Source organism: Coregonus clupeaformis, chromosome 38 (assembly GCF_020615455.1).
Source record: "Coregonus clupeaformis isolate EN_2021a chromosome 38, ASM2061545v1, whole genome shotgun sequence".
NCBI lineage: Eukaryota > Metazoa > Chordata > Actinopteri > Salmoniformes > Salmonidae > Coregonus > Coregonus clupeaformis.
In genome coordinates this window covers 3,280,724-3,295,750 of record NC_059229.1, presented here as the reverse complement: position 1 = coordinate 3,295,750, position 15,027 = coordinate 3,280,724, and the positions used below count along the sequence as shown (strand labels likewise).

General features: G+C 43.1%; 1 protein-coding gene across 5 annotated transcripts in view; it reads right to left on the bottom strand.

Annotated features, from left to right (window-relative positions):
- Positions 1-1,561: 1,561 nt before the first annotated feature.
- The window catches only part of LOC121554088 (probable C-mannosyltransferase DPY19L4), a 33,963-nt gene continuing 20,497 nt past the window's right edge, over positions 1,562-15,027 (bottom strand). For all 5 annotated transcript variants that reach the window (XM_041867538.2, XM_041867540.2, XM_041867539.2 and 2 more), the window contains 5 exons: positions 4,848-4,904; positions 4,642-4,724; positions 4,367-4,499; positions 3,998-4,156; positions 1,562-2,812 (listed from right to left, as the gene is read on the bottom strand). In XM_041867538.2, the coding sequence (XP_041723472.1) occupies positions 2,648-2,812; positions 3,998-4,156; positions 4,367-4,499; positions 4,642-4,724; positions 4,848-4,904 (597 nt within the window). In that variant the 3' untranslated portion in view covers positions 1,562-2,647. The remainder of the gene's footprint in view (positions 2,813-3,997; positions 4,157-4,366; positions 4,500-4,641; positions 4,725-4,847; positions 4,905-15,027) is intronic.

Sequence of the window (15,027 nt, the reverse complement as noted above, 5' to 3'; positions counted from 1 at the left end):
GGTTTTTCATTATTTTTACTATTTCTACATTGTAGAATAATAGTGAAGACATCAACATTATGAAATAACACATATGGAATAATGTAGTAACCAAAAAAGTGTTAAACAAATCAAAATATATGTTATATTTGAGATTCTTCAAATAGCCACCCTTTGCCTTGATGACAGCTTTGCACACTCTTGGCATTCTCCTAACCAGCTTCACCTGGAATGCTTTTCCAACAGTTTTGAAGGAGTTCCCACATATGCTGAGCACTTTTTGGCTGCTTTTCCTTCACTCTGCGGTCCGACTCATCCCAAACCATCTCAATTTGGTTGAGGTCGGGGGATTGTGGAGGCCAGGTCATCTGATGCAGCACTCCATCACTCTCCTTCTTGGTCAAATAGCCCTTACACAGCCTGGAGGTGTGTTGGGTCATTGTCCTGTTGAAAAACTAATTATAGTCCCACTAAGCCCAAAACAGATGGGATGGCGTATCGCTGCAGAATGCTGTGGTAGCCATGCTGGTTAAGTGTGCCTTGAATTCTAAATAAATCACAGACAGTGTCACCAGCAAAGCACCCCAACAACATAACACCTCCTACTCCATGCTTTACAGTGAGAATTCACATGCGGAGATCATCCGTTCACCCACCCACACCGCGTCTCACAAAGACACGGCGGTTGGAACAAAAAACCTCCAATTTGGACTCCAGACCAAAGGACACATTAGTGGTTTCTTTGCAGCAATTCAACCATTAAGGGCTGATTTACAGTCTCCTCTGAACAGTTGATGTTGAGATGTGTCTGTTACTTCAACTCTGTGAAGCATTTATTTTGGCTGCAATTTCTGAGCCTGGTAATTCTAATGAACTTATCCTCTGCAGCAGAGGTAACTCTGGGTCTTCCATTCCTGTGGCGGTCCTCATGAGAGGCAGTTTCATCATAGCGCTTGATGGTTTTGCGACTGCACTTGAAGAAACTTTCAAAGTTCTTGACAATTTCCGGTTTGACTGACCTTCATGTCTTAAAGTAATGATGGACTGTCGTTTCTCGTTGCTTATTTGAGATGTTCTTGCCATAATATGGACTTGGTCTTTTACCAAATAGGACTATCTTCTGTATACCCCCCCACCTTGTCACAACACAACTGATTGGCTCAAACACATTAAGAAGGAATTTAATTCCACAAATTAACTTAAGAAGGCACACCTGTTAATTGAAATGCATTCCTGGTGACTACCTCATGAAGCTGGTTGAGAGAATGCCAAGAGTGTGCAAAGCTGTCATCAAGGCAAAGGGTGGCTATTTGATGAATCTCAAATATAAAATATATTTTGATTTGTTTAACACTTTTTTGGTTCCTACATGATTTCATAGTTTTAATGTCTTCTCTATTATTCTACGATGTAGAAAATAGTAAAAATAAAGAAAAACCCTTGAATGAGTAGGTGTTCTAAAAATGTTGACTGGTAGCGTAGATGGCCTACACGTAGAGAGACAGGGGCGCTGTTTCGCTCACTGGGATGCTTTCTCCTGAAACACAGAGAGACTAAAGATTAAATTATTTATGTTTTTTTATTTTCTTCTTGGTCAATTTTCTGGGGAAGCCTGGCTTCCCTTGGCATACATGAATACACGCCACTTGACGGTTTTTACATCATGAACATTAACAAGGACACATCATCTTCCCAGAAAATGCACAAAACTTATATGAGGCACAACATAAAATGGTGTGTTTGCAGACTTTCTTTCTGTTGAGTTGTCTATTTACCATGGTGAAAAGGACCACATCAATCATATTCCACCCTAAAATTTGTTCACCAAGAAACAGTTCACCAAGAAAAGCTAGGACAGACAATCTATTCAAAGATGCATAGGCATTATACTGATTCTCTATTAAGCTAAAACCTACAGGGAAGGGTCACTGAGTGCCCAGATTCTGGTGAGCGAGACTGCTCCAAGAGCATGTAATCTTTGCATTTACATTTTCAGGAGAGAAAACGCAGATAGCAGCTTTGCAAAAGTCATTGCAGTTCAGCACTAGCAATACGTTTGAGACAAATACACAATTACACAAATTCATCCACTTTCTTTAGTCTTAGAAATAACTACAATTTAAAATGAAAATGTCCAGACATAGCGAGTTAGACTGGCATACTATGACCAGTGAAAGATCTAAGTTGACGGTAGCTCAAAATAGCATCTTAAAAGCCACTGCTTTAGCTATGTGGCCTATACAAAGGCATCCAGAATAATAGGTTTGAAGAATGAAAAGCAACAAAATTGGGTAGCCTCAGAGCCTGCCTTCACTACCCCATAAGGCTTCAGAGTGAGCTCTGCTCATCCTTTCCCTTTTACATCATACAGAAGCAAACAGGGCAGTGTAGCCAAATACATCCTAACGCACAAAGCTGCAAACTTTAACAATCCATTAAAACACACATGCACTGCATGTGCGTCAATATTAAGAGATAAACATGACAATATCAAGACAATTTACGCTCCCCGTAGAATTCTAAAAGGGGACTGAATATTCAATCAACACACTTCCACTGATTTTACAAGCACCAACTGCGGAGGGGTTGTATTGCATCCAACTATGGTAACAGACACTGCAGAGACAGAAGAGTCTTGGCTCAGGAGCAGGCTGAAGCGGAGCGGTCTTCAGTACTGGAAGGAGATGACAGAGTTGACTTTGTAGATGTGATAGGACCTGTTCCAGAAAACCCTTGAGAAGTAGTTGGTGTAGGGCGAGTAGTTCATCTTTATCTCATGACAGAATCGCCCATGTTTGGAGAAGGAGTACATCTCGCCTTTGTCATACACCACCTGGTAGAGGAAGGAGGGCAACCGTCAACGTAAGAAAGAACAGTAATGTGCAAGAAAGCAATCATATGTACAGTTGAAGTCGGAAGTTTACATACACCTTAGCCAAATACATTTAAACTCAGTGTTTCACAATTCCTGACATTTAATCCTAGTAATCCCAGTTAGGATCACCACTTTATTTTAAGAATGTGAAATGTCAGAATAATAGTAGAGAGAATGATTTATTTCAGCTTTTATTTCTTTCATTACATTCCCAGTGGGTCAGAAGTTTACATACACTCAATTAGTACTTGGTAGCATTGCCTTTAAGTTGTTGAACTTTAGGTCAAACATTTCGGGTAGCCTTCCACAAGCTTCCAACAATAAATTGGGTGAATTTTGGCCCATTCCTACTGACAGAGCTGGTGTAACTGAGTCAGGTTTGTAGGCCTCCTTGCTCGCACACACTTTTTCAGTTCTGCCCACAAATGTTCTATAGGATTGAGGTCAGGGCTTTGTGATGGTCACTCCAATATTGACTTTGTTGTCCTTAAGCAATTTTGCCACAACTTCGGAAGTATACTTGGGGTCATTATCCATTTGGGAGACCCATTTGCGACCAAGCTTTAACTTCCTGACTGATGTCTTGAGATGTTGCTTCAATATATCCACATAATTTTCCTTCCTCATGATGCCATCTATTTTGTGAAGTGCACCAGTCCCTCCTGCAGCAAAGCACCCCCACAGCATGATGTTGCCACCCCCGTGCTTCATGGTTGGGATGGTGTTTTTCGGCTTGCAAGCAACCCCTTTTTTCCTCCAAACACAACGATGGTCATTATGGCCAAACAGTTATATTTTTGTTTCATCAGACCAGAGGACATTTCACCAAAAAGTACCATCTTTGTCCACATGTGCAGTTGCAAACTGTAGTCTGGCTTTTTTATGGCGGTTTTGGAGCAGTGGCTTCTCCCTTGTTGAGCGGCCTTTCAGGTTATGTCGATATAGGACTAGTTTTACTGTGGATATAGATACTTTTGTACCTGTTTCCTCCAGCATCTTCACAAGGTCCTTTGCTGTTGTTCTGGGATTGATTTGCACTTTTCGCACCAAAGTACGTTCATAGAGCGTCGCCATTTACTGCTTATCATGTGTGTATGTCTAGCATAATGTTGCTGTATAGGGAGTGGTGTTAATAATACTCACATGGCCGTTGGCGATATCAAGCAGGTCTTTGATCCTGCAGCCCTTGGTGTGACTCAACTCGTTGCACAGCGACTCTTCGATGATCACGTAGCTTGTCTTGTGCAAAGACAGAATCTTGTAGACATCTTCCGCAGACCTCATTGAATACACCTGGTACGTCTATTTGCCACAAAACAAGGTTTCAAATGGGGGGAGTGACAGAAGAAAAAAACAAATTGATAGGAAGAACTGCTATCCTATGTTTCAGGGGGAGATACAGTATGTGTTAATATGTACGATTAAGAATGTTTTTTCTATCTCATAACGTTTTCTCCTGTTTGCTCCTACTCTACTAAGTGCACAGCATATGATTCACGTAGGCCTACTAACATCCTCACTCCTCCTCAGCAGGTCAATGTCTGAGTAGAGAGGCAGACTGGTCACAGTCCAACCTGAGCACAGCTTCACCGAACCCAACAGCTGTGGGCTGCCCGCAAACACTGCTGCAATCGGGGCATGGGTCCTGGAGAGGAAAGAGAAGAACGGACAGAAAAAGAGAGGGTTGGTGAATCAGAACCCTGAGTAAGAATGTACTGTGTAAACCTCAAGTCAAGGTAAACTGTATTCAAGTATCTGTGTGAGAGGCCATGAGGCAGATTACTGACTTTATCCAGTTCATCAGCTCTACTGTATCGGTGTCATAGAATTCCTGCAGCTCTGATAGTTCTGCTATGAAACGGGGAAAGTACTGAAAGAAGGAGAGGGGGTTATGCCAACAATTTAACACGTTACAAATGTCACCTTAATTGTTAAAGTTCAAAGCATGAAAATACTAATACATGATGACACTAATGTATGATGCAAAACTCACCTCTCTCCATAAACTGAATCCAATGATGGTTGGAACTGCTGTGCTCAATATTAAGGCCTGTTTGGGTAAAACAAGCACCAAATATTAATGTTATACTTTTACAGTGAGGGAAAAGATTTTGTACGTTTGCCCACTGACAAAGAAATGATCAGTCTATAATTTTAATGGTAAAAAAATTCAGAAAAACGCATGTCAAAAATGTTATAAATTCATTTTGCATTTTAATGAGGGAAATAAGTATTTGACCCCCTCTCAATCGAAACCTTAATGACTTGGAGAAGATCTGCAAAGAGGAGTGGGACAAAATCCCTCCTGAGATGTGTGCAAACCTGGTGGCCAACTAAAAGAAACATCTGACCTCTGTGATTGCCAACAAGGGTTTTGCCACCAAGTACTAAGTCATGTTTTGCAGAGGGGTCAAATACAATACTTATTTCCCTCATTAAAATGCAAATCAATTTATAACATTTTTGACATGCGTTTTTCTGTTTTTTTGTTGTTGTTGTTGTTGCTGTCTCTCACTGTTCAAATAAACCTACCATTAAAATTATAGACTGATCATGTCTTTGTCAGTGGGCAAACATACAAAATCAGCAGGGGATCAAATACTTTTTTCCCTCACTGTACATTATGAACAGATATGGTGCATCTAGCCCAATACATCAGACTGTGATACTAGGTATCAGTCTGAAACAAAGCAATACACAATTGTTTGGAAAGTTTCCTTATGACCTCTGAAAGCCAGAATGTTAATCCAAATTACATTTGAACTTACTCTACCGGTTGTCTCTGCGGTTGGTCCTTATGCAGGGGGCGGCAGGTAGCTTAGTGGTTAAGAGCGTTGTGCCAGTAACCGAAAGGTCGCTGGTTCTAATCCCCGAGCCGACTAGGTGAAAAATCTGTCGATGTGCCCTTGAGCAAGGCACTTAACCCTAATTGCTCCTGTAAGTCGCTCTGGATAAGAGCGTCTGCTAAATGACTAAAATGTAAATGTAAAATGCAGGGATGCAAACTGGTGAGGGCACAAAAAGGTGACCTTTTTTCACATGGAAACATGCGAAAAATCACTGTAAACTGCAAGAAAATATGCCTATTTTCAGAATGAGGTTGTCACAATACCAACATTTTACAAATGATGTGATACCAGGCCGATACGATGTTCCTGATATTCACACCTCTACTCAATACAACATATTGAATTTAACTTCACACTTCAGTGTTTCCCCTAAGATTTTTTTCAGCAGCGGTGGCAAAGTTAGTGTGGGAGGTGGTTGGACGTCAAAGTGGCTGTGGCCAATAGTCCGACACAGGGGACGTGTCATAATACCCATAAAACCTAGCTGTAAAACCCAGTAATGGTTCCAATCGTTTTTTCCCCCATTTCATTTTTGCATCTGGAATTTTAGAACTACTTCAAATAATGTCTGTGTTTTATGTAGGCTTACCCTGGCATTTTGATAGCCATGTAATTCGCTCTCGGACAAGGTGAGTTGTCTCAATATATTCGCCTCAATTTACTGAAATGCTAATTAGCAACAGAGAAGACCTCAGCAAGACTACAAATTCCAGCAGGACGCTCCTGCACGTAATCTCTAGCAGACACCTTTGATACTGTGAACCATCAGATCCTCCTCTCCACCCTCTCCGAGCTGGGCATCTCCGGCGCGGCTCACTCCTGGATCGCGTCCTACCTGACCGGTCGCTCCTACCAAGTGGCGTGGCGAGAAGCTGTCTCCGCACCACGTGCTCTCACCACTGGTGTCCCCCAGTGCTCAGTTCTAGGCCCTCTCCTATTCTCCCTATACACCAAGTCACTTGGCTCTGTCATATCCTCACATGGCCTCTCCTATCATTGCTACGCTGACGATACACAACTAATCTTCTCCTTTCCCCCTTCTGATAACCAGGTGGCGAATCGCATCTCTGCATGTCTGGCAGACATATCAGTATGGATGACGGATCACCACCTCAAGCTGAACCTTGGCAAGACGGAGCTGCTCTTCCTCCCGGGGAAGGACTGCCCGTTCCATGATCTCGCCATCACGGTTGACAACTCCATTGTGTCCTCCTCCCAGAGTGTGAAGAGCCTTGGCGTGACCCTGGACAACACCCTGTCATTCTCCGCTAACATCAAGGCGGTGACCCGATCCTGCAGGTTCATGCTCTACAACATTCGGAGAGTACAACCCTGCCTTACACAGGAAGCGGCACAGGTCCTAATCCAGGCACTGGTCATCTCCCGTCTGGATTACTGCAACTTGCTGTTGGCTGGGCTCCCTGCCTGTGCCATTAAACCCCTACAACTCATCCAGAATGCCACAGCCCGTCTGGTGTTCAACCTTCCCAAGTTCTCTCACGTCACCCCGCTCCTCCGCACACTCCACTGGCTTCCAGTTGAAGCTCGCATCTGTTACAAGACCATGGTGCTTGCCTATGGAGCTGTGAGGGATCGGCACCTCTGTACCTTCAGGCTCTGATCAGTCCCTACATCCAAACGAGGGCATTGCGTTCATCCACCTCTGGCCTGCTGGCTCCCCTTCCTCTGCGGAAGCATAGTTCCCGCTCAGCCCAGTCAAAACTGTTCGCTGCTCTGGCACCCCAATGGTGGAACAAGCTCCCTCACGACGCCAGGACAGCGGAGTCACTCACCACCTTCCGGAGACATTTGAAACCCCACCTCTTTAAGGAATACCTGGGATAGGATAAAGTAATCCTTCTACCCCCCCCTAAAAATAAATAAAATATATTGTAAAGTGGTTATCCCACTGGCTATAGGGTGAATGCACCTATTTGTAAGTCGCTCTGGATAAGAGCGTCTGCTAAATGACGTAAATGTAAATGTAATGGATGGTGCTAAATACAGGGAAATTCTTGAGGGAAACCTGTTTCAGTCTACCAGAGATTTGAGACTGGGACGGAGGTTCACCTTTCAGCAGGAAAATGACCCTAAGCATACTGCTAAAGCAACACTCGAGTGGTTTAAGGGGAAACATTTAAATATCTTGGAATGGCCTAGACCTCAATCCAATTGAGAATCTGTGGTATGACTTAAAGATTGCTGTACACCAGCAGAACCCATCCAACTTGAAGGAGCTGGAGCAGTTTTTCCTTGAAGAATGGGCAATAATCCCAGTGGCTAGATGTGCCAAGTTTATAGAGACATACCCCAACAGACTTGCAGCTGTAATTGCTGCAAAAGGTGGCTCTACAAAATATTTACTTTGGGTGGGTGAATAGTTATGCACATTCAAGTTCTGTTTCTTTGTCTTATTTCTTGTTTGTTTCACCCCAAAAATTATTTTGCATCTTCAAAGTGGTAGGCATGTTGTGTAAATCAAATGATATAATCCCCCCCAAAAATCCATTTTAATTTCAGGTTGTAAGGCAACAAAATAGGAAAAATGCCAAGGGGGGTAAATACCACTGTATATTAAAAGGATTCATTAGACTTTAAAATGTAGATGTTCCAAAGGTCAGCATCTGTGGCATGTAGGCTATGTGTGGAAGCCAGGATATGCTAAATGTGTTAATGTTAATTAACGGTAAATTACAGTCGGGCCGATTGGTATTTGCTTGACAATCACCGGCTGACGAAATTTCATGAACGCCACAGCCCTAGCCATAACACATACGTTTTCCCAGCAGCAGACTATGATCAATAATGTCAAAAGCCGCACTGAAGTCTAACAAAACAGACCCCTCAATAATTGTATCAGAAATTTCTCTCAGCCAATCATCAGTCATTTGTGTAAGTGCTTGTTGAATGTCCTTCCCTATAAGCGTGCTGAAAGTCTGTTGTCAATTTGTTTACTGTAAAATAGCATTGTATCTGGTCAAACACAATTTTTTCCAAAACTTTACTAAAGTTTGGTAACAGGCTGATTGGTCGGCTATTTGAGCCAGTAAAGGGGGCTTTACAATTCTTAGGTAGCGGAATGACTTTTGCTTCCCTCCAGGCCTGAGGGCACACACTTTCTAGTAGGCTTAAATTGAAGATATGGCAAATATCCAAGTTGTCAGACCCCGGTGGCTTGTCATTGTTGATAGAAACAATTCAAAAATTACAATGCTTATCTTTCATAATTTGGTCAAATATACTTGTGTAGTGTCAGCGTTTGTTGCTGGCATGTTATACCTCAATTTGCTAATCTTGCCAATGAAAAACTCATTAAAGTAGTTAGCAATATCAGTGGGTTTTGTGATGATTGAGCCATCTGATTCAATGAATGATGGAGCCGAGTTTGCCTTTTTTCCCAACATTTCATTAAAGGTGCTCCAAAGATTTTTTACTATCGTTCTTTGTCATTTATCTTTGTTTCGTAGTGTAGTTTCTTCTTCTTTTTATTCAGTTTAGTCACATGATTTCTAAAATTTGCAGTACGTTTGCCAATCGGTTGTGCAGGCAGACTTATTTGCCATTCCTTTTGCCTCATCCCTCTCAACCATACAATTTTTCAATTCCTCATCAATCCATGGGGATTAACTGAGCTGGGATTGGGTCATTGATAAGTTATTGTCTCAACACAGTCTAATAATGCTGTGAAAGGATCCAGGAACCCAAATTATTTGGGTGGATCCCATCCTCCTTATAAAACATGTTTGGTTTCCAAAAGGTATCGAAATTGTCAACAAAAGTTACACCCATTGAGCTGCAATAATCACGTAGCCAGTTGTGAAGAGAAAGATCCTGCTAAAGCATTTAATGCCACGATTCAGAGAGGGCACAGGGCCAGATATTATGGGTCTTTTATTAGTGTCTAGCAGAGAGTCAATCAGCTCTTTGTAATCCAGTTTCAACTGTTCAGAGCTGCCCTTCATAATGTCATTAAAACCCACATGGACTATGATAGAATCGATGTCCATGTCCTGGCGTAGTACATTCGGGAGCAGCTTAGTAATGTTATTTACTTGAGCTCCAGGATAGGACATTGTTTTTGCACCAGGAACAGTCACATTTCTCACCCAAAATCATGGCTGGCAAGAACACAAGGAAATCCACCCACTCCCACGCTTCACAGGATTCGGAGAACCCTTTAAGGATGGGCGAGAGGCAGGATAACTTGAGCCCGTAGCTCCCGGCGCAGGCCTCCAACAAATGGAGAAGCCCTGCTCGATCCAGAGCAGGGACGGAAGGTTGCCGACGTCGACTTTGAAATCGTAGGGGAAGGAGTATATGTAGGCACAAACACTGCATTCCACAGTAAGAACATCATACCAAAGGTCAAGCATGGTGGTGGTGGTGTGATGGTTTGGGGATGCTTTGCTGCCTCAGGACCTGGACGACTTGCCTTAATAGAAGGAACCATGAATTCTGCTCTGTATCAGAGAATTCTACAGGAGAATGTCAGACCATCCGTCTGTGAGCTGAAGCTGAGTCAGCGCAGCTGGGTCATGCAGCAAGACAATGATCCAAAACACACAATCAAGTCTACATGAAAATTGCTAAAAAGCAACAAATTGGAAGTTTTGGAATGGCCTAGTCAAAGTCCAGACCTAATCCCAATTGAGATGTTGTGGCAGGACTTGAAACGAGCAGTTCATGCTTGAAAACCCACACGTCACTGAGTTCAAGCAGTTCTGCATGGAATAGTGGGCCAAAAATCCTCCACAGTGACGTGAGAGACTGATCAACAACTACAGGAAGCATTTGGTTGGAGTCATTGCAGCTAAAGGTGGCACAACCAGTTATTGAGTGTAAGGGGGCAATTCTTTTTTCACACAGGGGAATTGGGTGTTGCATAACTTTGTTTATGAAATAAATATGTAATTGTTGTGTTATTTGTCCACTTATGTTCCCTTTATCTAATATTAGGTTTTGGTTGAAGATCTGATAACATTCAGTATCACAAATATGCAAAAGTAGAGAAAATTACAAAGGGGGCAAATACTTTTTCATAGCACTGTATTTCTCCAGACAAAGAGGGCTCCATTGAAAAACTCATCTAGGACTAACTTCGTTAGCTTGATGGCTAGCAGCTTAGCGGCTCTTTGAAGCAGACTTTAACCTGTCAGTTAAGTGGGATTCCGGGACATGAAATAGCGGCCATAGCTGTTAAAAGCTAACCACGTCACGGAATCCATGCAAAAACAAGTTCGGTATTTATGTTTAACAAAGATTGGTTATGTTTTAGCTAAAATAACAAAACAGAGTGTTTCCAGCATACACTGTTCAGCTGCGCATAATCATTACACAGGTTCACCTTGTGGTGGAGACAATAAAAGGCCACTCTAAAATCTGCAGTTTTGTTACACAACAACACAACGCCACAGATGTCTGAAGTTGAGGAATGGTGAGCTCCACCAGAGCTGTTATCAGATAATTTAATGTCCATTTCTCTACCATAAGACGCCTCCAACGTCATTTTAGAGAATTTGGCAGTATGTCCAACAAGGCCTCACAACCGCAGACCACGTGTAATCACGGCAGCCCAGGAACTCCACATCCGGCTTCTTCACCTGCGGGACAATCGGAGACCAGTCACCCGGACAGCTGATGAAACTGAGGAGTATTTTGGTCTGTAATAAAGCCCTTTTGTGGGGAAAAACTCATTCTGATTGGCTGGGCCTGGCTCCCCAGTGAGTGGGACTATGCCCTCCCAGGCCCACCCATGGCTGCACCCTAATATACTAATACTAACTAATATGCCATTTAGCAGACGCTTTTATCCAAAGCGACTTACAGTCATGCGTGCATTCATTTTTGTGTATGGGTGGTCCCGGGGATCGAACCCACTACCCTGGCGTTACAAGCGCCGTGCTCTACCAGCTGAGCTACAGAGGACCCCTGCCCAGTGATAGATTAATTATTAATGACTAATTATTACACCCTGAAACTGTGTATAATGTGTTAGAAATGTGTGAGTGTAGGACCAGTAAGCTACCATTGAGCTACTATTTAGCAATGTGAGTAAGAGTTAGACCAGACAACAATGGAGAACTGTCTAAACCAAGATAAAGGGGCCTCCCAATTTAGGGAGGATGCGATATCTGCACCTGGCCGAGCAAGGAGTGGGAAAAGATAAGAACAGTGATGGTCAGGAGAGCAGAGGAAAACATGAGCTGAGCCGAGGTGTGTGTGTGTTTACAAGATGTGTATAGTGGAAAAATACAGGCCGCCTAAGGGGGGCAGGATTTTTAGTATGACTTATGTGTATAAAAAGGATTGTACCACCATTTTGTTTCAGAATTCTCAATGAATAAATATCTCTGACTATGCAGACCGGGACTCTGGCCGTTACTTAAATCCCAAAAGATTTACAACCTTTTGGGAGACGCACAGAGACACTAAAATAGTTTGTTAAATAATTCACATAACAGCTTGGTCCTTCGAGCCGGATTCCAATACCCTGTTTCTGTCATTCCAGGTAACTCTGAAAACCGTCGACGGGCGAATGATACATTCGTAAATAGAAAGTCCTGCCCTTTGACATTAAGGGTTAAAACAGGCCAGAGGACACCTGATTAATGACAGAGACGGTGACGGAATCCAAACCTACATTGAATCTCGGCTGCAAGGATAAGGTCAGTAGTCTTTATTCATTACTTGGTGAAATTGATTTGAGAACTTGCTAAAATATTGAAAAGTACCAAATTGATCAATGCGTAGCCATTTTAAGTTAAATGTAGGGGACTGTCAGGAATGATCAAGATTACATTGTGAGGATAGACTCCTCCGTAGAGTAGGAGATAATTCTGGGGGACTAGTCAACCTGTTGGTGGGTCCGTAACGATTCACGGTAATAGGCCATTACCAAAAGAAACTACCCGGTGTTGAAATAGAAGGAACTATTAAAAGTACACCTATGGGATGGAACCTATAAGAGATTATTGAACAGTCAACAAATAATCCGGGTTAAACAAATACAAAAAGTACACCAGAAGGAATTAAAATAGCATGTGTGAGAAATAGAATATTAGTAAAGTCAAAAGTCACAAACAACTGTAGATTTTGCTGTAAACTCTATCCGTTCTGGAGCCTTATAAACTCCATGTTACCGATATAACACCAATAATCATGTAAGGTTGTATACGTGTGAGACCTAATGTTTACTCAGAAGTCACATCTATGAATAATTCCAGGTGGTTGTATAGAGGAGGGAGAACCCATTCCTGTTGTATGAGACTGTCAGGAATTATCAAGATTACATTGTGGGGATAAAATCCTCCGTAAAGTATGAGATAATTCTGGGGGACTAGTCAAGATTACATATACAGGAAGGGGTGATTCAAGGTGTTGTTGTGTGAAGCTATTTTGAATTACTTGTTAAATTGACTTGTTATATAGAAGAGGTGGCTAAGGGATTTTTAACAGTACCAACCATGGGGGGCAAATCCTCACAAGAGGTCCCAGAATTGACTGAGGACGAGAAATTCATGGAAATGCGAGACAAACGAAATGTGTATTATGGGCATATTTGGAGAAAGAAATATGGCTTTAATGGGCGACTTGATGTAATTAAACTGGAATCCATGATTAAACAAATGCATTTAAATTGTGGTACTGATCTAAAGAAACAGAAAAGAGAGGGCTTAGAAACAGCCAGGGTGTGGCTAGTAGAAGCTAGAAAGCGGGAAGAAGGCAGCAAGAAAAGAGAAGTGAGTGAGAGGGAAAGAGAAGTGAAGGTTGAGGTCTCCGTGCCTCCCCCAGAGCAGAGGGCAGAAAGGTTATATCCAAACTTGGCAGACAAGGCATGGAGAGAAAATCCAGATGATGAATACGTAGGGAGGAGAAGGAGAGTGCAGGGGAATCATGTCGCCCCCCCACCGGCCCCACCTCCCTATGAGGAAGAAGGGGCTGGAGGAGGAAGGGAAGATGAAGGTGAGGAAGAGCCAGAGGTAGAGGAGTACAGGACAAGGGCAGAGAAAGTCAGACAGGAGGCTAAAAGGGAGAAAGAGAAAAGGAAAAAGCTAGAGAGGCACAGGGCTGAGGCCAAGAGAAAGGGGAATGATGAGTCAGAAGGGGAAGAATCAGATGGGGCTGGCAGTGGTAAGGGTAAAATGGAGCAATCCTATCCCTTAATAGCCCTGCCAAACCCCAGAGCAGGAGAGAGACAACCAGCCTGATACATTACAAGTATACAGAGCATGGACCCAGAGAGATGTAGTGAGAGCAGTGGAAGGGATACCCCACCCCAAGACGGGGGTACACCAGTTCAGAAGAGATATGGAAGGGCTGACCGCCAGCTTTAAGCTGACTACAGGGGAACTAGAGAGGGCAGTCAGACAGATAGTGTTAAAAGACAGGGCGGCAGTGAGAGGGAACTGGGTTCCCGGAGACGGGAATGCGCAGGTCCTAGAGTGGGCAGAAGGAGGGGCTTATGGAGATAAATTGGCACAACTCTGTGATAATCTGAGGGAATATTATCACAGACATGCCGACTTCTCCAAGGTCCATGAGTGTAAACAGGGAGACAGTGAGACTATTAGTCAATACCTAGAGAGACTGAGAGATGTGTTCAATGCAAACAGTGGGCTAATAGATCCAGGACCAGGGGCACCAGAGGGTTCGTATCACCAACAGTTAAAGATTGCCTTCCTAAGTGGAATGAGGCCAGAAATCTCTCAAACAATAAAAAATACCCTAATTGGCTGGGGGACGGCTACCTTAGCTGAGGTTAAACGTTATGCAATCCATCATGAACAGAATGTAAAGGAACGAAACAAGAGAAAGGAAGCGAAGGGAGCTGAGTACCTAGTGGCAGCCCTAGGGGAGATGGGAGGTAGGAGAGACTGGAAGAACCTAGGAGAGAAGAGAGGCAACGGTAATAGTGGAGACAGGAGTGAATGGAAGTGTTTCAATTGTGACAAAACGGGACATTTTGCTAGAGAATGTGAGGAACCGTGTTATCACTGTGGAAGGAAAGGGCACCAGTCAAGAGACTGTAAGAAGAAGGGGAAGAGAGGAAAAGGAGGAAAGTATAATCCAGGCAGAGGAGGAAGAGACAGGGGAGAAAGCCAGAATCAGAGGAAGAAGAGGAGGCATGACTAGAGTGGGAGGAAGAGAGAAATCAGGAGAAGCAGGAGAGAGAACTGGAGGTGTTTGATCTGTCTCTTGTAGATTTGGCATTACAACAGGAACAGAAACCATACCTAACATTGACAGCAATGGGTAAAAAGATAACATTTCTCTGTGATACTGGGGCAGACCGAACCTGTATTTGTAAAGATAATGCACCAGAGG